The 27,130-nt window shown below is 41.7% G+C and overlaps 1 protein-coding gene across 3 annotated transcripts in view; it reads right to left on the reverse strand.

Annotated features, from left to right (window-relative positions):
- The window catches only part of diaph3 (diaphanous-related formin 3), a 361,935-nt gene that overhangs the window by 193,772 nt on the left and 141,033 nt on the right, over window positions 1–27,130 (reverse strand). For all 3 annotated transcript variants that reach the window (XM_053683159.1, XM_053683158.1, XM_053683157.1), the window contains 5 exons: window positions 18,823–18,941; window positions 18,665–18,729; window positions 16,397–16,501; window positions 11,958–12,281; window positions 2,671–2,785 (listed from right to left, as the gene is read on the reverse strand). In XM_053683159.1, coding sequence (XP_053539134.1) covers window positions 2,671–2,785; window positions 11,958–12,281; window positions 16,397–16,501; window positions 18,665–18,729; window positions 18,823–18,941 — 728 coding nt within the window. The remainder of the gene's footprint in view (window positions 1–2,670; window positions 2,786–11,957; window positions 12,282–16,396; window positions 16,502–18,664; window positions 18,730–18,822; window positions 18,942–27,130) is intronic.

Raw genomic sequence — 27,130 nt, forward strand, 5'->3', positions numbered from 1 at the left:
TTTTGAACTGGGTGATTATTCCAAAGCATAGTCTCAATCCCTCCAGGCTTTGTTTTTTTTTTGTTTTTTTTTAAATGAGTGTATAGGAATAGGATAAGACTTTCTGACAGTTACCCAAGGTAGAGCGCAATTTTAAAAAAAATAAATAAATTACAGCATTTTATTTTAAAATAAATAAATTAATTAAATTAAAAAGCGCTACAATAAGGTTTGGTTTAGTTTTACACCTAGCATGAATGAGCCAGAGTAAATCATCACGCGATACTAAAACAGACCGAGAGGCAAGAGGGCGAGTCTGGACGAATGAGAACGGGCTGAAAGAGAACGATTTGTGAAAGGATAACAGCTAATGAGAGAAGTGTTTCAGTAATCGTAGCATGGACAGAAACCTTGAGCGTGTTTCAGTCACTTCTGCAACGACCAAACGTTCAGAATTCCCCGAGATTCGGAGGACGTGTTAGCGGAGCTCTGAGGCAGCGAAACCACCCGCTGCACCACTGAAATCATTTCTGAGAGTCTTATTTGGAAAACGGACAGTCTGATAAGTGCTGGAATGATCCTGCTGTGTTTATTTATTTCCAAGGGGTCAAAAGTTTACACACACTTTGTTAGTATTGTGTGGCGTTGCCTTTTATTAGCTTGAACTCGAATCAAACGCTTGACGTCGCCTTCCACAGGCTTCTCACGATACTACGGCAGAACGTTTAGCCCATTCCTCCTGACGGGACTGGGGTAACTCAAGTGTAACTTTCCTCGTGATGCCGTCTATTTCCCGAAGTGCACTAGCATCTTTTCCTGCAAAACTCCCTCGCAACACCATGCTGCCACGCCCATGCTTCACAGCTATACCCTTTTTCCTCTATAAGTAGTACTGATCATTCTCAACAAACAATTACATTTTTGTTTCATCTGACTAGACAACACTCCTCAAAAAAAAAAAGCCTGAGTAAGGGTTTCCTCCTTGCACCTTTCAGGCCGTGGCGATACAGGACTCTTTTCACGGTTGATGTAAATGCTTTACTACCTGATGCCACCACTTTCTTTGTTGTTCTCTTGACATTCACCTGAACCTTTAGGACCAAACTTTGTTCATCCCGGGGAGTACATTTACGCCTCCATCGTGAACAACGCAGCGTCTGTGTGGTCCCAAGACCTTTATTTGCAGGGAATTGTTTGTACCGATTGTGACAGCTTCAGTTTTTTGGAAATTGCTCCGAAGAAGGAACCGGACTTGGCGGAGTTGGTTAGATTTTCCCATGGCATCGAGTGCAAAAAGGTAGACCCTTGAATATAGCCACAGGTATACTCCTAATGACGTCCTAATTATGCCATTTCAGTAGCTTCTAAAAGTAACTACAGGAATTTCTGGAATCTTCCAGAGTGTTTAAGAGACCGTTAACTTGGCGTATGTAAACTTCGGACCCAGTGGAATTATTATATACTGAATTACTGAGAGTGATCTTTCACCGAGGTGGGTATACATTTTCGCCCTTAACTGTATCTAGGGCATTATATGGCCATGAACAGCATCCAAAACTCTAAACATTAATACGTTTAACAGGGTTATAAATGTTAGGATGGAAATTAGCTAGGCTACTTACATGCAGAACTCTGCTTACAGAAAACAGATACATAATTTAACTTGAAATGATATACATTTATTCAAGGTCCTTTTCTGACATCAAGCAACGCACATCATTAAAAATAAATAAATAAATAAATAAAATGGTTATGAAACTTGAGTCAGGCAACTAAGAGTTGAGATAGATATTCAAATGAGGATCTTCTCCATTAACAGCCCTGACTGTGTGATACATACATTACAGATGTGTTATGAGTAGGAGGTTATTTGCAAATTTTTATTTATATATATATATATATATATATATATATATATATATATATATATATATATATATATATATATATACACACACATACACACACATATACACATATATATATATACACATACACACGCGCACACACACACACACACATACATATACATATACATATACACACACACACAATCCTGAGCCGTTCCATATGAAAAAACATTCCTCACTCATCAACCATTATGCTGTTTAAAAACAGAGTCCTCCAGCAGAACTGGTTTATTAAAAAACAAATAGACCGGTAAACATGAAAGAGTCGATGTGGGTAAACTGTAATCTCATCGCTGCACTGAGAGAGAGGGTGAAATCAGAAATAAGGAGTGAGAGGAGCAGAAAAAGACTCAGACTTCAGGATTAATCATTACAGACACTGTGAAATTGCACCATAAAGAACCACGGTTCTAAAGAAAGGCCACGGTTGAAGAGGGTGTTAAACGTACGTATGTGTGTGTGTGTGTGTGTGTGTATAGATTCTTTTGAACGCTGTTTAATTAAAGACTTGAACTAATCAGGATTAAATCATTTTGGAATGGAAGAGAAGAGCATCCATCCCAGTTCTCCGCAAATATCGAACTATGAGGGCTTCACGAACCCTGTGCATTGTGTCTACATATCTATTGTTCCTCAACGGAAGCCAGAGGAGACTACAGATTGTGACATGAACTGAACGACGCACTATTATGTGCGACATCCAGTCAGACAACTGCGCAAGACAGTCGCGACTGCAAACGTGGGTGTGTAAGAGTGTGCAGGAACGTAAGCATGGACTGACCGGGTCTCTGAGAGCCGAAGGCGAGAGCGAGACGGCTGAGCAGGTCCTCGTCTTCATAGCGGTCCTCGCTGGCGACAACCCAAAAACAGCTCTCGGTCATTTTCTGTGGATGGATCTACAACACACACACACAAAAGAAAGGAAATGATGACCCGACATTAAACTTCATGACCATCAGCTGAGATGTTAAAGAGCTTCTACTTAACACGAAAATACAAACAAATAGGCCACTATGGAAAACTTGTGAAAAAGACAAAGTAGTATCTAATCAAATATTCATGGTGTGCTATAGAATATCCCTCCATCATCATCATCATCTACGATGGTGGACTGTGCCCCTCGAGTGGCTCAAACATAGCAGAATGGCCTCGGCTCAAACAACACCGAGCAGCTCCTTCAACCTCTTCTCACTCATCCACCCACTCACTCGACTAAAAGGCGCACACATGCAAAAAAAACAAAAAAAACAAAAACACTATAAACACGCTAACTAAAAACACTAGAACACAAAGCAGACCACGATCAGAGTTTACTTGCAGACATGCATAGAAGAAACAGCAAATAAGGTAAAACCAGCGGTACGAAGAAAATCCAGAGGTAGGATAATGAGGAACACTGATGTTAGGAAGCTGAGCGCTGAAAGAGTACCACATTATAATAACTCCTACAGTAACAATGTGACCCGTGCTATTTTAGACGAATAAAGCAGAGAGAGGGGGAAAATAAAAGCAAATGACGCAGAGAGAGAGAGAGAGAGAGAGAGAGAGAGAGTAAATGAGGCTCACCTTGTAAACATAGCAATAATGATGTCAATCAAAACTCGTAATTATTTTAAAAAAAAAATAAGAAATAAATAAATAAGCTTCCACAGATAGTAGGGTGATTATACAGTATATACACCGAGGAAAAAATAGCAAATAGATTAACACCTTTGTGAAGGCTATTAAAAAAAGAGAGAGAAATTATATGCAGATTTAGCCGTAGAAAAACAGATGCACTTGAATCACATCTGTGATATTTATCCTCCAAGCCCAGGTCATGCCTCAGACTTGTACTTCAGGATACTTGGTGAGTAAGGTCATTCCTACGTTAGGAACAGGGTATAATGATTGTGCTGTGTTTTTGTGTCTGAAATGTTTCCAAGCCTAATAATAAATGGATTTTTTAGAAATGTGTTGGTGTTTAATAAAGTAAAACATAATGGTGATGTTTTTGTTAGGAGACATTTACGCAACGCTTATGGAAGGAGTCTCGAGTGTCAGTGACGGCGACTTTGTAAAAGTCAAGTCTGCTTTGCAGTGTTTCTCAGCACGGGAAAGTCTTCAGGACAGAGGAGCGAGAGAGAGAGAATGAGTAAGAGTGAAAGAGAGAGCGTGAGAGAGATAGTGAGAGAGCATGAGTGAGCGAGCGAATGAGACAGTGAGAGACAGAGAGTGAGCGAGAGAGAGAGACAGTGAGAGAGACAGTGAGAGAGAGAATGAGAGACAGTGAGAGAAACAGCAAAGTCAGAGTGAGAGACACAGTGAGAGAGCGAGAGAGACAGTGAGAGAGCGTGTCAGAGAGAGAGTGATCGAGCGAGAGAATGAGAGACAGTGAGAGAGAGAGTGAGTGAGAGAGTGAGTGAGTGATCGAGCGAGAGAATGAGAGACAGTGAGAGAGAGAGTGAGTGAGAAAGTGAGAGTGAGTGAGAGGGAGAGAGACAGTGAGAGAGCGAGTGAGAGAGAGAGAGAGAATGAGTGTGAGAGAAACAGTAAGAGTGAGAGAAACAGTAAGAGAGAGTGAGACAGTGAGAGTGAGTGAGAGAGACAGTGAGAGAGAGAGTGAGAGAGACAGTGAGACAGAGAGAGAGAATGAGAGTGTGAGAGAAACAGTAAGAGTGAGAGAAACAATAAGAGAGAGTGAGACAGTGAGAGAGCGAGCGAGAGAGACACAGAGAGAGAGAGAGAGAGCGAGAGAGCATGAGAGACAGTGAGAGAGAGACAGTGAGAGAGAGACAGTGAGAGAGAGACAGTGAGAGAGTGACAGTGAGAGAGTGACAGTGAGAGAGTGACAGTGAGAGAGAGACAGTGAGAGAGAGACAGTGAGAGAGTGACAGTGAGAGAGTGACAGTGAGAGAGAGACAGTGAGAGAGTGACAGTGAGAGAGTGACAGTGAGAGAGAGACAGTGAGAGAGAGAGACAGTGAGAGAGAGCGGGGATGATGAGGGAACATAATAGTATCTGTGCTATAGAGTAAGTGATGATAATGTGGTGATGATAATGTGGTGGTGATGGCGTATGTTAACGCAGCACTGCACTCACACATGAATGCAGCAGGTTGGTTATCAGTGAGCACATGGCACAGATAAGAAAATGTGACACAATTAATCTAGACATGTGAAAACATTAGAATTCATCTGAACTGCTGCTTATTAATTGGGTCTTTCCACCTCAGATGGTCCAGTACAGGTTGCTCGACTCGAATTAATTGTTGTGTATTGGCATTGCAGAATCACCCGGTTTATTTTCCTAAACTACGACGTCATCGGTGTGTCATGGCAATACAATGGTTATACAGCTGTGTAGAGAAAGCCCAATATCTAGCTATCTATCATTTTATATACAAATAAATAAATATATATATACACAAACACATGTATATACACACATATATACACACACTTTGCACATTCTTGTTCCAAAGCCCAACCGTAATGCGCAAGATTGCTCACGTTCCACTTTTAGGGTCAGTTTATAATGGGACGGGTTCGAGACTCAGTCTTAAAGTTTTTTACATCTTATAACATCTTATTTATTAATTTTTTTATTTAAAAAACGATCAAGCAACCGACTTTGCGATTACCGGACCACTTCAGATGGGGTGACCCGACTGCTTAACCCATCATCGGTGCATGCTCTGCTTGACCTGCACCATGTCTAACTTCCAGGCCTGAGCGCACTGAAAAAATCATTTGAGATTCAAAAAGCACGATGGAAATTAAAAGCGGAATTTCCACTTAAGCAAAATACTGCAAGAGTGCGCAACGATAAGTAAACAGGTCAATAATCTCAGGTTTCCGTTCAGCTCGTTAAATAGACGCGCGCACATTTGCATCCTTCATTCCGTGTAGTAACGTGGACATTGTGTAAATATGAACAGTGAAAGCTACGAATGTTACTCGAGTGGGAATTCGGCCCTTAAGTTAAATTCGTCAGTGATTTTTGTTTGTTTGTTTCTTTAACACATCACTGATGATCCTTATAATAGGCATCATTCCTTGTCAGGAAAATATATGTAGCGGTACGTTTCGATATCTTTAATACAACCTTGAATGGATTTAACTTCACAATTTAAGTTCAACTTAAACATGAAAGCAAATCTGTTCATTTCACACTTGGCCGTGAGCATGGACGAACCATTTCAGTATAAATACATATACACACTATATCTATACCAACTATAAATAACTGCTTCTTTTTTTTTGTGTTTTATTTTAGTTTACTTAACACATTTCATTGTGTTTGTGCATGTAAGAGAGAAAGAAATGTGCTAATGTCTTTTCAATAGTAACACAGCTGCTTTCAGTAGTAACACAGCTGCTTCTACAGGCAGGGGTGCACAGATTTCACACAATTCAACTGCACAGCTCTTGTTAAATAAGAGATAAATGTTTTGGGGAAGGAAAACATGAATACCGCATCTAATGTGTCATCTACAGCCATTATAATCCTCAAAAGAGCACAATTATCCTTCTAATAGTTCATTAGCAACCAGGTTTTAGATGAGTTAAAACATATGGCTAAGTTTGTGTAACATCTGTATGTCGACCGCAACGAGCACGAAGATGAAATATTAATAGCTGTATGGCAAACTAATATCGCTCCAAAGGGAAGGAAACAGGGTGTCTGACGATACCTTTTGATCCTTCGTGGAGAAATTAAAAGCTCGTATTTAATGAGGTTTGGCACTGAGCAGCAGAAGTTTTCTTCACAGTCGCTTCCCGAACAGCTGTCTTTTCGTATTATTGCTGCTGTGTTCTGATGTTAAGTGAGGGTCTTTTGTGTGGGGAACAGATTCAAGTATAGAGCGCTTACTATAAAGACAGAACAAAGCCGTAAACAAAAACAAACAAACAAACAATGCAGAGATACTGTGCATGTGTTCTTCTCGAATTAAAGGGGACTCTTACAGATTTTAGATTTCTTAGGCAACTCAAGGTGCATATTTAATTTTACCCTCTTTACGGAGGATTTTGTTTGTTTGTTTTGTAGTTTTGCCATCTCGGAAACAGTCAGGCCAAATTCCAAGTTGCCTCATGTTCACTATATACCAGGGGTGTCCAGTCTTATCCGGAAAGGGCCGGTGTGGGTGCTGGTTTTCATTCCAACCGAGCAGAAGCCACACCTGAGTCTATTGAAAGACAAGATCAACTGAGTAAACAGGTGGAATCAGGTGTGCCTCCTGCTTGGTTGGAATGAAAACCTGCACCCACACCGACCTGATCCGGATAAGACTGGACATCCCTCCTATATACGCTCCCTACGTAAGACAGACCTGCCAACCCCAAAGAGAAATAACGTGTAGTCCTGATGTCTGGGACGTTCAGGACGCAGTACATTTTGGATTTAGTCCTTTCACAAATCACTTGTCTGAGGTGGAAAGTGTAGTGTGCATATATATGTGGTTTTACGGTAAACATAAAGCGCTTGGGAGAAAAAAGCTTGTGCTTTAGACGAGACACAATATGAAACTGAACTCGTAAAGCCACTAGCTTTCCCCCCCCCAAAGCATTTGGAGGTTACTGTACAGTCCTGTATATATGCACACTCCAGTTTCTAGACACTAACTTGCAAAAGTTCACAGTACTGTCCTTCTCTCTAAAATATTTTACGTACAGCCATTAATAAAAGATGTCATGTTAACTGTAATAGAGTCGGCACATGGGTTAATACAGACGAGCAGCGGCTTTGTCCCCGGAAGCACTTGGCGGTTACTGTACAACCGTATACTGTATATACGCACACTCCGACAGGCTTCACCATGCTGTCTGAAGGTGTCTTAAGCATTGTAATTATCATCATTATGATAAATTATCTGTAAAGTGTGATACTTCATCAATGACTGTATACATGATTGGATGTCGTAACAGGCACTCAAAAGTGAAGCTAAAATGTCTCTGAGGCTCTCTATTGGCTGGCTGGCATTCTCACGTTAGCGAAAGGGAAAAGAAACTTGCATCTTGTCGTTTTACAGGTTCAGTTGACCTTGACATCTTCCCCAATATTTTGTCTTAGGATAAATGTGTTTTAGATTATATAATAAAGATACAAGATAATACACTATAAGACTATCTGCCACAAAACACTCCTTTCACGTCTCACAGACATATGTATCACTGGCGATGCTTGAACGGAACGTAAATATTGTGTTTCTATTAAAGGCTTCAAATCCCCCATTGGCCCCCTCGTCCAAGGCGTTCCACAGGGCTCCGTTCTTGGCCCTCTCCAGTTTCATAATTTATACGCTTCCCATCGGTCACATCAATCGTCTCCTATACCACGGCTACGCTGACGACACACAGATCTATGCAACCGCCCCGTCTGACATATCCATCTCAACCAGGGCACCAAAACCGACCTGTATTCATGAGATAAAACAGTGGCTAAACAATAACTCTCTCAAATTCAATGCTCAAAAACACTGAAATAATGATTTTTGGCTCACGAGCTCACAGACAAAACGTAGAAATAAGCCTGGATATTGATGGCTTCCTCACAAAACCCACTGAAAAAAAAAATAAAACAATCTTGGAATTACATTTGACACATCACTGACTTTAAATCTGTCAGCAAAACTGCCTTTTTTTCACCTCAGACAAATTGCCAGACTGCATCCCATTCATAGCATGAAGGATGCTGAGTCACTGGTTCGTGCATTCATAACATCACGACTTGATTACTGCAATTGTCTGGTTTTTGGCCTCCCATCCAAGTTGATTACCAAATTACAATACATTCAAAACTCTGCAGCATGCGTTATTACCCGTACAAAACGCTTCGAACACATTACCCCCACTGTGGCTGCTTTGCACTGGTTACCCGTCTCCTGTCGCATTAAATTCAAACTTCTGCTCCTCACCTTCAAAGCCTTAAATGGTCTAGCACCCCAATACCTTTGTGAATTACCGCACATTTACACACTAACATGCTCCCTTCGTTCCTCAAACCTAGGACTTCTCCGTGTCCCTGAATTCCGTCTCTCCACTCCTGATGGCCGATCCTTCAGCGTAGCTGCCCCTAAGTTATGGAACTCACTCCCCCAAAATCTCCAGAACATATCCTCCATTTCCTTGTTTAAATCACAGTTAAAATCCTCTCTCTTTCCCCAACACTACCACTCTACTTCTGATGCCTGACTTTTTTTTCCCTCCTATATGTTCAACTGTGGTTTGTTCCTGATTGTAAAGCGTCCTCGAGCTATGGAATGGCGCTATATAAATAAAACATTAGTATTATTCTATCCATATTATTACTATGTTATACTATATTATATAGTAGATCGGCCAGATCTACCGTGCATACTCAGGCTCCATGATCTCTACTACGCATGTTCTGGCTCAAATTTTCGCAAGATGGCGGCTCCCATTTTCACCCGATAAAGGCTTCAGAACCACGCAATGGTAGTGTATAAGCGGTGTGTTGTCTACTCATATATACAGTCATTATACTTCACTGGAGGTCTACTTAACCTTTTTCGTACTGATCTGGAAGAAGGCAGCAGGGCTTTCAGGGCTTCAGTTAACAACAACAAACACCTGCACTCACGTGAACCGTCTCGTGCGCCAATTTCATTAGGAGAAAGAAAAGAAAGACTTCTGACCTATTTGAGTGATAACTCATGGCAGGATTCTCCAATGTTATAATGTAGATTTCCTTCACAAATTGCATAAAGGACGGCAGGTAGGCACTTCTGGAAATCTCATACGAGCAGATCATATGTAGTGTACTACATACCTGAGATGACAATTTAAAACATTCTACAGTGAAATATTCTACTGAATATGCTTAGATTGAAGTATTTGAGCTGTGTTTAATGATTTGTCAGGTTGATGCTGTGTTGTTTATTATTCCCATGAGAATTTTGTTATCCTGAAATTATCTACACAATTACAACGGCGTTTTCAAATCCGAAATTAAAACAAAGCCACTATCAGAACGCAGTCAAATTGTATTGAAGGGAAAAAAGCTGAAACTAGACCAACATGTCAATTAAAACTGGTTTGGTCCACAAAAACAAAAAAAAAGAGATGATTTTCATTACAAAATAACTGACATATTTCAATGTCTGTGCACTGCTGGGGTTCAGCTGCAGATTCGGCATGATGGGATATTTCAAGAGAGGAACACAGCTCAGAAGTTTACGAATCTTTGACTATCATCTTCTTCTGGGTAATGTGTGTGGCATGAGGTTTACGCGGGTAGTGATGTAATCAGTCAACATAAATTTTTTAGAATGTAACCATCGTGATAAACTACCAGCACACTATTACTGAGATAAAATGGAGATCGTCAATGGTGGTAAGGTGATAAGCCGAAGCCTGGAAACACTCGCATTGCCTGTGGGCTGTAAGGACACATATAACCAACAATCACTTTTTATGTTTTCTAAAATGTTAGACATTTATTTAAGATTTGTGTTAGATTCCCAACAGTCTCCTGAACAATATTAGAAAAAACAGTCAGTTTACAATTAAAAAAAATATAAATTATGTAGTATTATAGTTGTCCATATCACACACATATATATACATATACATATACATATATATATATATATATATATATATATATATATATATATATATATATAAAAAGTATCCCACAAAAGAGTGCACCCCTGACATTTTTGTAAATATTTGATTATATCTTTTCCTGTGACAACACTGAAGAAATGACACTGTGCTACAGTGTAAAGTAGTGAGTGTACAGCTTGTGTAACAGTGTAAATTTGCTGTCCCCTCAAAATAACTCAACACACAGCCATTAATGTCTAAACCGCTGGCAACAAGAGTGAGTACACCCCTAAGTGAAAGTGTCCAAATTGGGCCCAATTAGCCATTTCCCCTCCCTGGTGTCATGTGACTTGTTAGTGTTACAAGGTCTCAGGTGTGAATGGGGAGCAGGTGTGTTTAATTTGGTGTCATCGCTCTCACACTCCCTCATACTGGTCACTGGAAATTTAACATGGCACCTTATGGCAAAGAACTCTCTGAGGATCTGAAAAAAAGAATTGCTCTACATAAAGATGGCCTAGGCTATAAGAAGATTGCCAAGACCCTGACACTGAGCTGCAGAACGGTGGTCAAGACCATACAGCGGTTTAACAGGACAGGTTCCACTCAGAACAGGCCTCGCCATGGTCCACCAAAGAAGTTGAGTGCACGTGCTCAGGACGTGCTCTCTTCCCCAGGTAAGGACACACACACACACACACACACACACACGGACGTCCACATGATGTAAAAGAAAATGTGATTCATCAGACCATTCTTCTTGTGATTCTTCTTTCATTGCTCCATGGTCCAGTTCTGATGCTCATGTGCCCATTGTAGGTGTTTTCAGTGGTGTACAGGGGTCAGCATGGGCACTCTGACCGGTCCGCAGCTACACAGCCCCATACGCAGTGTGCTGTGATGCGCTGTGTGTTCTGACTCCTTTCTGTCATAACCAGCATGAACTTTTTCGGAAGTTTGTGTTACAGAAGCTCTTCTGTGGGATCGGACCAGACGGACTAGCCTTCACTCCCCACACGCAACAGTGAGCCTTCGGTGCCCATGACCCTGTCACCGGTTCACCGGTTGTCCTTCCTTGGACCACTTTTGGTAGGTACTAACCACTGCATACCGAGAACACCCCAGAAGACCTGCTGTTTTGGAGATGCTCTGACTCGGTCATCTACTGTAGCCATCACAATTTGTCACTTATCAAAGTTGCTCAGATCCTTACACATGCCTATTTATCCTGTTTCCAACACAAGCTTCCATATATACACTTTTAATACTTATACTTTTTTTTTTTATTCCATTTTAACCCACACTAACGCTCTGAGACATGTGACTCACTCAAGTAAAAATATCCATCCTGCAACATTTTCTTCAAGCACATATGTTATTTTACTGCAGGTAGATTTCCATAAAATTCTATTTAAATCATGCATTTCTATTTTCTACGCATTGTGCACTATACTGAACACCATAATCTACATGGTTGTTTCTAGTAGCATTTAGGGAACAGAGACAGATGTAATACCTTGGACCAGTTGAGGCGCTTCATGATGGTCTCGGGCTTGAACTCCTTCTTGGGCTGAAGACCAAACGGCAGCACATACCGAGTGGGGGAGGACATAAGACCCCCCAGTCCTGGAGGAGGCGGGGGCGGAGGGACACCAAACGGAGGAGGTACTCCGGGCATGGAAGCACAGCCTGGCATAGGTGGGGGAGGAGGAGGAGGAGGAGGAGGAGGAGGAGCTCCAACAGGGGGTGGAGGAGGAGGTCCTGCTGGAAAGGATGACGAAGAAGACGACATGGCTGGGACAGACTGCGCTGTAGGCATGCCCACTGGAGCGGTCCCAAACTGTACAAGGTGAAAAAAAATATATCAACAAGAAATCTCTACAAAGCAAATAGTCAAATGGTCAATAGTGGAAACATTACACACTTTGAACCTTCAGTAATAATAAGAAAGCATTTTTGTCAATGCGCACTATATGGCACAATGCTGGAAGCACAGAACTGCCTAGAATGTCTTTGTATGCTGTAGCATTACAGTTTCCCTTCACTGGAACTAAGAGGCCCAAACCTGTTCCGGCACGACAATGCTCCTGTGCACAAAACGAGCTCCATGAAGACATGGTTTGTCAAGTTTGGAGTAGAAGAACTCGAGTGTCCTGCACAGAGCCCTGACCTCAACCCCACTGAACACCTTTGGGATGAACTGGAACGCTGACTGAACCCCAGATCAACTCACCTGACATCTGTACCTGACCTCACTAACGCTCTTGTGGATGAATGGGCAAATCCCCACAGCCACGCTCCAAAATCTAATAGAAAGCCTTCCCAGAAGAGTGGAGCTTATAATAACAGTAAAGGATGGACACATCTGGAATGGGATGTTCAAAATCACATGAGTATGATAGCCACCTAGTGTAAACGTTTATGATGCTTCAAAAAAGTATTTTCTTTTCCTCCGTCTTGGAGGGCATTTATTACAGTTCAAATCGGGCAGAGAGGATTTTATGCGTATACATGTATAAATACAGTGCCTTGCATAAGAATGCAAATATGGATTATAGCTTTTTAGGCTTGGCACAAAACGCAACATTTGTCAGAAAACGAATACTGTTCATCACCCTGAGTACACCGTTTCCACAGTGAAGTACAATGCTCTGCACATGCCCCTCGTCAGCATCAGGCTGTGATACTGATCAGGGATGAAGATGAGATGGATACAAATACAGGGCAATTCAAAAAGAAAACCTGCTCCAGTCTGCAAGCGACTTGAGAGTAGGGAGCTTCTTTGTCCAACTGGACAACGACCATATGCATGATCGCCAAAACTACACTGTAGTGTCTCAAGGCCGGGAACATGAATGTGTAAGAATAGTCCATTCAAAGCCCAAAAATCAATCCAACTGAGAATATCTTGCAAGTCTTTAAAATTCAACATTTTCCATCCAATTTCACAGAACTTAAAGAATTTTGTCAAGAAGAATACTTAATTAGCCTTTGTACCACAATTAAAAAAAAGGCACCTTGAAGTTTTCAGACATATGGTGTAAATCAAATTCAAAGAATCCATTTCAATTCCAGGTTGTTACACTATTTTATATATATATATATATATATATATATATATATATATATATATATATATATATATATATATATATATATATATATATATATATATATATATGGGTACACTAAAACAGCATGAGCTCCACTTTATACAACCCAATGCATGGGAACAACAGGCAATACATAACACTATTATGTAATCAAGATGGAGTACAGCTGCAGGCAAGAATTTATGGAAAATGTAGATGCTTTAATTCAAACACTAAACCAACCGTCCTAAATCATCCATTTTAGGCAATAAGGTGGAATGAATTACAGCAACATTTATGTGGGACACGTAATGGCTTCAAATGATAGCAGACTGCCGAGATGGATCACTTTAACTGCCTGTATTGCAAACTTTCACTTCGCTCGTTGGGCTCCATTATTTAACAACTGATCGGCACTATCGATGGCGGCCCAGTGAGCCAAAAAGCAATTCATCAAATAAACTGTTCAGCTGGTGCTCTATTTATCATGCCAATCTGAAGGTTTGAGGATCAGCTGGGGAGAAAATAAAACATCGCTTCTACTACTTGAGGAAGGGACACACATTCTTCACACTTAGCAACTGCTTAAAAATAAATGTAAAACACCTTTGTCAAAGACTGCATGCAATAAGTACTTAAATTGATGTCTTAAGGTCATTTAGCCAGATTACTCTAGAATTTAACCCCTTTGCTGATCTCCCTACTGATCAATATAACCGAGTCTGAAACGGGTGTCTTCAAAGTCGGTCATAAAGCCATCACAAAGGGCTTTCTGGAAAATGAGCTCAAAATCAGCGATTTGGATCTCAAACTAATAAGAAGAGCAGATCAGGATTACAATCAGGAGGATTAGCTCACACCCAACCTATCTGGAATTCAAGAACAATCAGGAGCCACACTTACTGCATTAAAGCCACGGGCAGGTGCGGATTTAAACTCTTTCTAATAGATCTATTATTTAATAAGCGTTTATCAATGGCAGATTCAAGAAATTCCACCCCCTTTGCTGTTATAATAACCTCCATTCTATTCTAGGAAAGCGTTCCGCTAGATTTTCAGAGCTCTGTGCAGGCCACTCAAGTTCTTCCACGCCAACCTTGGCACACAATGTTTTCATGGAGCTTGCTTTGTGCACTTGGTCGTGCTGGAACAGGTTTGGGCCTCTTAGTACCAGTGAAAGGAAACTGTAATGCTACAGCATACAAAGACATTCTATCTAGACAATTGCTTCCACTTTTGGGCCAACAGTTTTAAGGCCTTTGAAGGTGCACATATAGGTGTGATGGGCGGGTGCTCATAAACTTTTGGCCATATAGTGCATATCCATAACTATGATTTAAATATAAACAAAGCAAGAAAGTCATTTTCTGAGTGGATGAGTCAGATCACATACTGATTGATAGCAGGTAAAAAAGCATTTAGGACTGATAGTTTTTCCCGGTTGCATCTGCTGCGAAAGCGACTGAGAAGGGTCATCTGTTATTATACATTACAAAAGCGCCCTCTAGAGGTGAAATAAAAAACCATCACTGACTAATTTTTTTGTGCTATTTGAAGCGTTTTTTAATTCATTCTGGATGTCTCTATTTTTATTTGGTATTTGTAGTGTGATTTTTTTTGGCTCAGTTTGAATGTGTATCTTATTTCCTTTAATATTTATTAATAGTTAATATATATGCAAATTTCTTTCATTTAAAAAAGTAAAGCATGTTTTCTTTGTACAGTCAGTACTGTTATTTTTGTAATAAAGTTCAGCAATATTTTACTTTGAGTGTATTTTCCCCACAGTTTCAATTAAAAAAAAAAAAAAAAAAACAACTCTGGGTTGACAGATCGGTCATCAGCAGGCAGGTACCGCCTGACTTAGTTATCAGTACCAGTAAAATCCACCTCTACTCCTCCAAAGGTACCTCTCCTTAAAGCTATGGTGTGGCACTGCAACGTGCAGAAGCCACACACACATCTGATTGAATGAAGCAGTTAACAAATTATACTTTAAAACATAACGATAAACTGTCCGATTTGCAAGCACAGACTAGTTTCTTAGAAGACGTGTCGTTATTAGTCTATTTGTTTGGTATCGACACTGCCTTGTAGTATAGCCAGGATTTTTTTTGTCGACATTAAAAACAGAGCAATTATAATAAAGACTTTTTCAACATTTTTAATGTTCTTTTCATTTTCACCATATTAACTTGGAACACTGTAGCCACGTTAACAGCAGTTCAGTGCAATTAAGCCACAAGAACCCTCTAACCAACAAGACAAGTTGTGCACAAGGCTTACAGACTTAAAAAAAAGAAGACCCAGTTCAAGACATATGTTCTTTTCTCGGCGCATTTCCTATCGAGTAGTTTCAAACAAAACTCTTTCAGACATTGTGCCGGACATTGCATCAACCCACGCTGCAAAGAGCTGCTCCTGTGACCGTGTTCCCTTGCAGAGGGACAATAAAGCTGGAGTGTGTTGCGCCAGAGAGAGTGCAAGGTGACAAGTGTTTGGACGCAGTAGGATCCATAGATATATTTTTAGACAATTTCATAATCAGTACTTTTTAAAAACAGGGACTGAGACTACTTTCTTTATAAAACCGCACAACGGTGCAGCTAAGAGAACAGATGGTCTAGTGGTCACACATAATACTGACTGATTGAGTGTTTTTACTCTGCTTCCATTTATAGTGCAGGTTGTTTTTTTTTTTTAAAGCTTTTTTTTTCCTTCACAGAGTTGCTTTACATGTATTTAAGAAAAAAACACAATACACTGTTTATTGCGTAGTCCTGTATATGCGCTAGATAATAAACTGTTATAGAAATGTTAAACGGTGACAGCAAGTGAAACATCAACATAAAAAAGGCAATACCTGAGCTCTGAAGGCCTGCACCTCTGCTTCCAGCTCATTGATTTTCTCCTCCTTCTTCAGGAGCTCGGCCAAGGCCTCCTGTCTCCCCATGATCTCTTCATCAAACTGGAGGTAAAGGTAACATGAAAAAGTAGCATTAGATCAGCTCCTTTCAAGGACATACGCCACAGCAGCGCATGCCTGATTTCATGTGGTGCGTCTCATCTTTATAAGAACCCCATGAAGCCAAATAAAAATGAATCACAAATGAATGTTTCATTACTGGTTGCTGTTCATTTTCTGCTCTTGAAAGTGTCTTTATTAAGAGAAAGGGGGGGCTAGTCTGGGGATAGTTGACTAGTCTGCACTCATTTAATCAACATCAGTGCTGCAGACACACCCCTTCACCCTGAAACCAGTCAGAGGCATGACCCCCTACTGTAAAGGGGGGGGGGGGGGGGGGGGGGGGGGGCGCAACCACCATTACAAATTTAGCTCTAACCACAGGTGATACACACAGTCCTCTTCACCATCAGGAGAAGAAGAAATAATGATAACAGAAACATTATTCAATTAAAGGACACATATAAAGGACACCGAGCCCTTTTCTCCAGATTACTGTGTTGTGTTTAGGCTACTGATTCACTGAAAAGTCGAATTAGCATTCATTAATGAGCGGCTACCTGAATGGCAGGACCGCTGAAGCGCACACGCTGCATGCAGAAAGAGTCATCTGATATCAATACTTCAGTAGCAACGTCTGTGCTGTGTAAAAACTATATTTTTAATAACTGATCCTGAAGGAGTGATAACCTGCTTATCTAGTTCAGTGCAGAGGACACTCGCAAACACCACTGCTGTTTACAGTCAAAATGACGTGTAACTACTTGCTGTGCTGTAGCTATAAAAGATAGAGAAGCCATTAATACTGTAAACCAAATCCATGGGCAGATAAACTGCTTATCATAAATACGTTCTGCCTAGGAGTGCTGGTTTGAAAGTAGTGTTTGTTGTTGCCATGTTCCTAAACTGTGAATGTATTTCAAACAATCTAGCGGGTTCTGGTGTACTGTACAATAGCATAATAACTTTTTATTAAGGTGAACACTTAAAACTGTTACGCAAACACGCCGCTAACTTCATGGACTATCTCAATGAGAATCATTTTTGAGATGGACAGACGGAAGTGAGCGTCGACAAGTCGACTTGTGGATTAACGGACGTCTACATTCACTAGTCGCCGCTGTGGGAATGTTGACTAGTAACGGAAGTAGAAAAAACACCCACCCGTTCAGCCATCCATTTTTTGTACCTCTTATCCTACACAGGGTCACAGGGATCCTGGACTCTATCCCTGGGAACTCGGGGCATAAGGCAGGGGACCTTCAACATTCATACATTCAACTGCACTAGACTTTCACTGGGTAAAGTTTTTTGTTTTGTTTTTTTTCTTTAAATGGACTAGTAACATTTTGACAGGAAGCAAAGAAGTGTGTTTAAAAAAAAATAAATAAAACTCCCATAGGAATTCCACCTGCAGTTATATTTGTGGCCCTTTAAAACTCAACACAATTTCCCAGAAGAACGGAGGCTATAATAACAGCAAAGGAGCGACTGACTTCATATTAATACCCATGGTTATAGGCTGGGACATTCAACAACCAAGTGTCCACATACTTTTGACCATGCTTTCTGTCAGAACCTACGATTTCAGTCAGTCCTTTCTTGTAATAAGACAGCCCGATTTCGCACATTTCTTGCCAATTTATTTATTTTTTATCATTAAGAGAGTAGCTTAAAAAAAGCACTGAAGCTGGAAATGTAACCTGTGACGTGTTTAGACACGTGGTGGGGGGGGGTTGGTTTATGTACACACACACACACACACACACACACACGTGTGTATTGCACCAAATCCAAACATTTTAGAGGGTTTTAGACTCCAGAAGCAGGATGGGATTTTTCCACCGAACTGCAGCAGCCAAAGGTGCACTCAGAATAATCAATACGGCCGTCTTTTTAATCTCCGAATACTGTTAATTACAAACGACTGTTTGAACGATTTCGAATATGCTCCCTTTAATTAAGGAGGGTTAAATGGTGCAGTATTGAACACTCTTCAAAGGCCACAATCTTCAATAAAGAGACCAGGGTGTAGCAAAAAAAAAAAAGAAATAAAGAAACTTGTGAAGGCTTAGAAAAAGAGAACAGATGAACAAAGGAGAGACAAAGAGAGAGTAACAGAGTCAGGAGACCAAAAAAAAAAAAAAAAAAAAAAAAGTCACTTACCTTCTGCTCTAACTCCAAAGCCCTCTGCTCATATTCATCTGCCCGTGCCTTATCCACACACACCTCTGAAAAACACAAACACACAAACATCAGAGACACAAGAGCACCGCCATTACTGCACAAATAAGAGAACGTGACCCACACACACACACACACACCTAGAAGGTGAGAGAAGTCCACATCCAGACGCTTGCGGTAGGAGAAATCCGGGTCTGTCCCACTGCGATGTAGTACAATCTGAGACACACACTCCTCTATGATCTTAAAGTACTGAGGCCTAAAACAGAGTACACTGTATTTAATACACAGACTGCATGAAGTACAGTAAGAGCACATTAACTCCGGCGAAACACTGGATTTCCAATGGTCATGCAATAAAACTATCAACTAAGACAAGCTTCCTTTACACTCATCACAGTGAGAGAGAGACACTGATCCTAAGATGGAGCGATAATAAAAGTGAAGTGTTTTTAAGAGACAGCTGGCTGTTAAATGATTTCGAACAGCGGCTCTTTGGGCTCAGTAGCACGCCGACGGACGTGGTGTGATGGCTCCTGCCTTGTCCCTGTGTCATGGCCAATATGGAATTAACCTGCCTTTTATTCCTGTTTTCATAAGACCCGTGTGGCCCAGGTGCGCCCAGCTCCTCTTTAATGTATCCAATTACACAGCGAGAGCCGGAGATAGGAGAGGTTGAAGAGACCTTGATTCCAGATAAGAATTTAACAAGGCATGCCATAGCTTAGGGGCAGCGTGGCACAATTTATGGCACTCACACAAAATCAATAAAGAGCACGGCCCACTTAATCCCAACAGCAAGGCCATCAGGCCTGCAGCCACACCTCCATCTACCTAGATATAAGTGACGCGCACACACACACACACAAAGCAGGAGAAATAAAGATAGATAGATACATAGACAGATAGAAAGATAGACAGACAGGATAGCAAGACAGAAAGAAAGACAGCAAGACGAAAAGAAAGACAGACAAAGACAAAGGGATAGATAGACTGACATATGGATAGATAGACAGATGGATAGATAGATAGATAGATAGATAGATAGACAGACAGACAGATAGATAGATAGACAGACAGACAGACAGAAAGACAGACAGGATAGCAAGACAGAAGAAAAGACAGCAAGAAAGAAAGACAGACAGACAGACAGAGGGATAGATAGACTGACAAATGGATAGACAGACAGACAGATGGATAGATAGACAGACAGATGGATAGATAGACAGACAGACGGATAGATAGACAGACAGGATAGAAGACAGAAGGAAAGACAGCAAGATGAAAAGAAAGACAGGAAGACAGAAAGACAGACAGACAGACAGAGTGATAGATAGACAAATGGATAGACAGAGACAGATGGATAGACAGATCGATAGACAGACAGACAGAGACGGGACAGCAAGACAGAAGGAAAGACAGCAAGACAGAAAGACAGAGGGATAGATAGACTGACAAATGGATAGACAGACAGACGGATAGATAGATAGACAGACAGGATAGCAAGACAGAAGGAAAGACAGCAAGACAGACAGACAGAGACAGACAGACAGACAGAGACGGATAGATAGAGACAGATGAATAGACAGATAGATAGACAGACAGACAGACAGGGGGATAGACAGACAGATGGATAGATAGATATAGACAGACAGACAGGACAGCAAGACAGAAAGACAGACAGACAGAAATCAAACTAAAATGCTGTAAACTAATGAGTAGAACTCTACACCAACACCATAGACAGGGATGCCTCTGCCTCCACCAAGTCTAGCCCATCTTGTTGCTAATTTGTATGTCTGAAATACTCAAACATTAGGGAAGAAAAAGAAATTCAGACATTTGACCTTACGGTGACTTTCATCAATTCCAAACTCTAATCAGTTTTTCATAATTCCATAAAAAAGCCTATAAACCTCGAACACGCGTTCTTAAGACATCGAGCTGACCAGAATCTCAGACAGACGGACGCACATCCTGAAAACATAATGGCCCATCACTTAGTGTCTGAGGCATAAAAAGGTCCATAAGTGTCCTGTGCATTAATGTAATCTCACAGTGATACAGTACACGTTCCATTACATTCTTGCCTCATCACATCTGCTATTTTACGGTCAGGATTGTGGAGGAAATACTCGAGTACACTTTAAACACCTCACCATGTGTGTTACATTACACAAAATAACAAAAAAAAACATATTACACAAACTAACTAAAGTCAAACACGACCCATGATGAAGTGGATGAGGTGTAGCCGAAATTTAATCATGAGCACACGTCAAACACTCATCCATTAACGACTGGTCTCTAAAGCCCAACAAACTGGTTTGGGAGAAGTGAATACTGAAACTTCACAAGAAAATACTAACTAACAAAAAAAAAAAAAAAAAAAAAAAAGAACTCAAATATTTCAAATGGGCTTAATGGAGTAAAAGTAAATTTAGACATCGCTTAGGAAAACGTGTTTAAGTATTTCCCTCCCTCAGTCAACAGAGGAAAATATGTGTACACCTCAACACACTGTGAATACTAAAATGCCTGGAAAGTGTAGAAAGTTGAAGTCATGACCAGCTGCTTAGTAATTATGTGCTGTGCAGTATTTTTGGACTGAAGGGACATTATCTTGGACCAAAAAAAATAAAAAAAAAAAAATGAAAAGAGGTATAATCAGTGGAGTGAGAACGATGCGTTAAACCAAAAAGGTGTGCAGATTTAATCTCTCATTAGACCCCATCTACGTTAATAAGGAGCTATGCAAAGCAGCCCTTTACACACTATTACACTCTACTGTCACACACTGTGATCATTAATGTTAAACTAAACTGTGATTCTGATACAGAGAACTTAATCCTGCACGCATCATACCGAGCGCTGTGTCGCATGTGGGTCTGACTGAAGCGTCCATCCGGCTGCAAGAGCGAGCAGCGGCCAAAACGCCTATAAACGACCTATCGCGCATGATTTACTGCCGTGTACGATTTATCTGTCTATAAATAAAAATGATTTAAAATCTATTCTAATATTTTAATAAAGCGGAAAAAGTGAGAAAATCGGTTGTTTGATGTACATTACGTACCAGGCTTCGCGTTCATTACACACTCCCTCCGGAGACGCCGACGATCTCTCCTAGCTCCGTCCCAACTTCTATTTACTTTCATTTAATGAGAAGTCGGAGATGACAGGATGAAATTAAAACAGTTTTATATCAGCCCCCCCCCGAGTCAATCATTACCTAGAAACTAACTGAAGGTAGGAACTATAGGTGTGAAAGAGGGAATAAAATTGGTCGGTGAGACGCACAGTGAGGATTATCTGTTCTACTATGAGAACTGGAGACAAAGCAAAAGCAGTGTACAGTCATGGAGAAATAAGAGTACGCTCTCCTTCAATTTGATGTTTTTGGGGTTGTTTTTTTTAAATTATTATTACCTCGTAAATAACAATTGTGTGGTCCTTACCAACTTTTACAAACAAACAAATAACATCCGGTGACAACAAAAACCAGGTGGGAAAAATAAGTACACACTTTCTACTTTAACGATCATTAAGAGAGTAATTAGCAACCAGATGTTGTTAATGAAATGTGCAAGATTACTCAATCATCAAGATTTCTGACTACCTCTATAAAAGCAGAACTTTTGGTGTTTTGGAGCACTCAGGTGCGTGTCTACGTTACGCCAAGAAGAAAGGACCATGACCTCAGAGAAGCAATTGTTGCTGCTCATCAATCTGGGAAGGGTTAGAAGGCCATCTCCGTACAAATGGAAATTCACCATTCTACAGTGAGAAGGATCGTTTACAAACGGAGAGCCTTCAAGACAGTTTCCAATCTTCCCAGGAGTGGGTGTACTAGCAAATTCAGTCCACGATCAGACCATGTAAGGCTCAGAGATATAAAGAAAAACCTAAGAGCTACATCATGTGACCTACAGGCCACTGTAAGCACATTACATGGTAGCACAACCTAAAAAAAGACTGAACAAGTATGGCTTTCAGAGAAGAGTGGCAGCACGACCTAGGTTTGCAAAATCGCGGAAGTTCTGGAACAATATCCTTTGGACTGATGAGACAAAAGTGAAGAAGTCTGGTCATCATGTACAGTGCCACGTCTGGTGAAAACCAAACACAGCGTATCACCACAAACACCTCATACCAACTGTCAAGCATGGTGGTGGTGGAGCGGTGATGATGTGTGCTTGTTTTGCACCCACAGGACCTGGGAAACTTGCCTTCACTGAGACAGTAATTAACTTTTCATACTAGAAGATTTTTGAGACGAATGTGAGGCCATCTGTCCAACAGCTTAGGCTGGGCTGAATGTAACAGGGCAGTGATCCCAAGCACACCAGCAAATCAATCACCCGAATGATTAAAGAAGAAAAAATGAAGGCGTCGGAATGGTCAAGTCAAAGTCCAGACCTCAATTCCATCGAGATGCTTTGGAGGGATCTTAAGAGAGCTGTGCATAAATAAATGCCCTCAAACATCAGTGAACTGAAGCAATGTTGTAAAGAAGCCAAAATTTTTCCAAAACGATGCAAAACTGAAACTCCAAACCGAAAATATTTACTGCAAGTTATTTTTTTATTTATTTTTTTTGGGGGGGGGACTACACATAGAAATCTGTTGTGTTCTTTGTTGTCACCTGAGGTTATTTATTTGTTTATAGAACTGAGTGACGAGCACAATTGTTATTTACATTTACGGCCTTATCCAGAGCGACTTACATTTATCTCATTTATACAACTAAACAATTGAGGGTTAAGGGCTTTGCCCAGGGTGGTAGCTTGACAGTGTTGGGGCTTGACCTCCTGACCTTTTGATCAGTAACCCTGAGCCTTTAACCACTGAGCCACTACTGCCCTATAAATGTAGGCCCTGATAAATAAAAACATTTTATTTCACTGAAGGAAGTTCTGTCTTTTCCCCATGACTGTATCTATTTTACACACAAGGAACCATGTCTTTTAATTTGTGTTTCTGGGAATGACGAGCCAAATAATTTCTTATAGAAACAATTACTCTGCTTTCATTTTTTTCCTCCCAATCCCACATAAAAAGACGGAGGATGGATCTGGATTCATGAATGTACGCCTCCGCATGAGAACAGATGAATCTGATGTCCTCTCGGACTCTCGGTGGCTGTTGCTCAGCACTGTTCCTGCTATTCATTGTAGAGAGGTTCACACTACAGGATTCATTGCAGAGAGCATCAAACATGCTTGAAAATGCTAGAGCATCTGCGACAGCTTGCAGACTGAGAAAACTGCGTCACTGAACCGCTCGCACTACACGAGCGGCTGCCAGTGGAGCATGCAGAGATGTGTCGAGAGATAGATTTGTAGACAGACAGATAGAAGAAGAAAAAAAAACTGAAGACAGGGGGAGAGAGAGAGAAAGAGAAAAAGGAGGAGAAAGACAGAGAAAACAAAAAAGCGAGAAAGAAACGAAGGAGGTAAGCGAAAATGTAAGAAAGGACAGGCTCTGTGTGTGTGTCTGAGAGAGAGAGAGAAAGAGTGTGTGTGAGAATGTGAGTGTGTATATGTGAGTGTGTGTGAGAGAGAGAGTGAGTATGTGAGTCTGTGTATGCAGGACAGACGGCAGAAGTTGTACGTGATGACACAGCAGTGATTTCAGTGCACATCTTCACTGTTCTGATGAGAAAAGTCGGCCCGTGTGTGGAGCAGGCTGCGAGTCGCCGGTCATTGTTCACCACACAGCCATAATGACTCCGAGAGAGCAATTAATTCCACTTTGTTTCTCGTGACAAAGGCGTTCTCCATCGCCAAGCGATAGGTGCGGAGAATCGTTCTCACAACATGGGTTTGAAAAATTGTGGATGATACGTTCCGTATTCCTCGAATTAGGAGCCTATCTAATGATCAAGACCAGATTTAACACGTAGCAGCTGCGGGCGAGCACACATGAGAAACTCTCTTTGAGCAGAACAGTGAAGAGAGACAGCGCGAGAGAAGAATGTGTGTGAAGAAGAAAAAAAAGAGAGAAATAAGGGGATTGTTAGATGAGAGGACGATGAAAGCAGGCTCATTCTCTTTGTTGGAAGACTCGGGCTGCACAGCCATGAAAAGGTCATGAACCTTTAAACATTTTAAGCCAGGGTAAAAAATAATATTAAATAACAAATAATAAATAATTAAATATAAATAAATAAATATAAAATCATTTTATATAACCAATAAAGAGATATAAACACAGAGCTGTACAAAAGTCTTAGGCACATGCAAAGAAATGCTGTAGAGTAAAGATACCTTAAGATATAATGAAATGAAATGTCTCTCCATTTAAAAAATACTATAAAGAGCAGAAAACAGTAGCTAATGAAACACAGGCAATATTTGGTGTGACGGCCCTTCATTAAAAAAAAAATAAATAAAGTAGACTCGGGTAGAATTAGTGCAGTTTTATAAGGAAAGGAGCTGCAAGTTTTATTGACCATCGTACAGAACAAGACGGTTCTTCCGGAGAGCGTACAAGTCCCAGCGCCCAAGTACACGAGTACAAGTCCCAGCGCCCAAGTACACGAGTACAAGTCCCAGTACAATTCCCCATTTACACGTCCCCGAGTGCTATTTCCAGAGTACTATTCCCCGTTTACACATCCCCGGGTACTATTCCCGTTTACACATCCCCGGGTACTATTCCCCTTTTACAAGTCCCCGGGTACTATTCCCCGTTTACACGTCCCCGGGTACTATTCCCCGTTTACACATCCCCGGGTACTATTCCCCTTTTACAAGTCCCCGGGTACTATTCCCCGTTTACAAGTCCCCGGGTACTATTCCCGTTTACACATCCCCGGGTACTATTCCCCTTTTACAAGTCCCCGGGTACTATTCCCCGTTTACACGTCCCCGGGTACTATTCCCCGTTTACACGTCCCCGGGTACTATTCCCCGTTTACACGTCCCCGGGTACTATTCCCCTTTTACAAGTCCCCGGGTACTATTCCCCGTTTACAAGTCCCCGGGTACTATTCCCCGTTTACAAGTCCCCGGGTACTATTCCCCGTTTACACGTCCCCGGGTACTATTCCCCGTTTACACGTCCCCGGGTACTATTCCCCGTTTACACGTCCCCGGGTACTATTCCCCGTTTACACGTCCCCGGGTACTATTCCCCTTTTACAAGTCCCCGGGTACTATTCCCCGTTTACAAGTCCCCGGGTACTATTCCCCGTTTACAAGTCCCCGGGTACTATTCCCCGTTTACACGTCCCCGGGTACTATTCCCCTTTTACAAGTCCCCGGGTACTATTCCCCGTTTACAAGTCCCCGGGTACTATTCCCCTTTTACAAGTCCCCGGGTACTATTCCCCGTTTACAAGTCCCCGGGTACTATTCCCCGTTTACAAGTCCCCGGGTACTATTCCCCGAGTACTATTCCCCGTTTACACGTCCCCGGGTACTATTCCCAGAGTACTATTCCCCGTTTACACGTCCCCGAGTACTATTCCCCGTTTACACGTCCCCGGGTACTATTCCCCGAGTACTATTCCCCGAGTACTATTCCCCGTTTACACGTCCCCGGGTACTATTCCCCGTGTACACGTCCCCGGGTACTATTCCCCGTGTACACGTCCCCGGGTACTATTCCCCGTGTACACGTCCCCGGGTACTATTCCCCATGTACACGTCCCCGGGTACTATTCCCCGTTTACACGTCCCCGGGTACTATTCCCCGGGTACACGTCCCCGGGTACTATTCCCCGTGTACACGTCCCCGGGTACTATTCCCCGTGTACACGTCCCCGGGTACTATTCCCCGTGTACACGTCCCCGGGTACTATTCCCCGTGTACTATTCCCCGTTTACACGTCGCCGGTTACTATTCCCCGTTTACACGTCCCCGGTTACTATTCCCCGTTTACACGTCCCCGAGTACTATTCCCCGTGTACACGTCCCCAAGTACTATTCCCCGAGTACTATTCCCCATGTACACGGCCCCGAGTACTATTCCCCATGTACTATTCTCCGTTTACACGTCCCTGGGTACTATTCCCCATGTACACGGCCCCGGGTACTATTCCCCATGTACACGGCCCCGGGTACTATTCCCCGAGTACTATTCCCCGTTTACACGTCCCCGGGTACTATTCCCCGAGTACTATTCCCCGTCTACACGTCCCCGAGTACTATTCCCCGTTTACACGTCCCCGGGTACTATTCCCCGAGTACTATTCCCCGTTTACACGTCCCCGGGTACTATTCCCCGTTTACACGTCCCCGGGTACTATTCCCCGTTTACACGTCCCCGGGTACTATTCCCCGTGTACACGTCCCCGAGTACCATTCTCCGTTTACACGTCCCTGGGTACTATTCCCCATGTACACGGCCCCGAGTACTATTCCCCATGTACACGGCCCCAAGTACTATTCCCCATGTACACGTCCCCGAGTACTATTCCCCGTTTACACGTCTCCGAGTAC

Source organism: Ictalurus punctatus, chromosome 10, assembly GCF_001660625.3.
Source record: "Ictalurus punctatus breed USDA103 chromosome 10, Coco_2.0, whole genome shotgun sequence".
Lineage (NCBI taxonomy): Eukaryota > Metazoa > Chordata > Actinopteri > Siluriformes > Ictaluridae > Ictalurus > Ictalurus punctatus.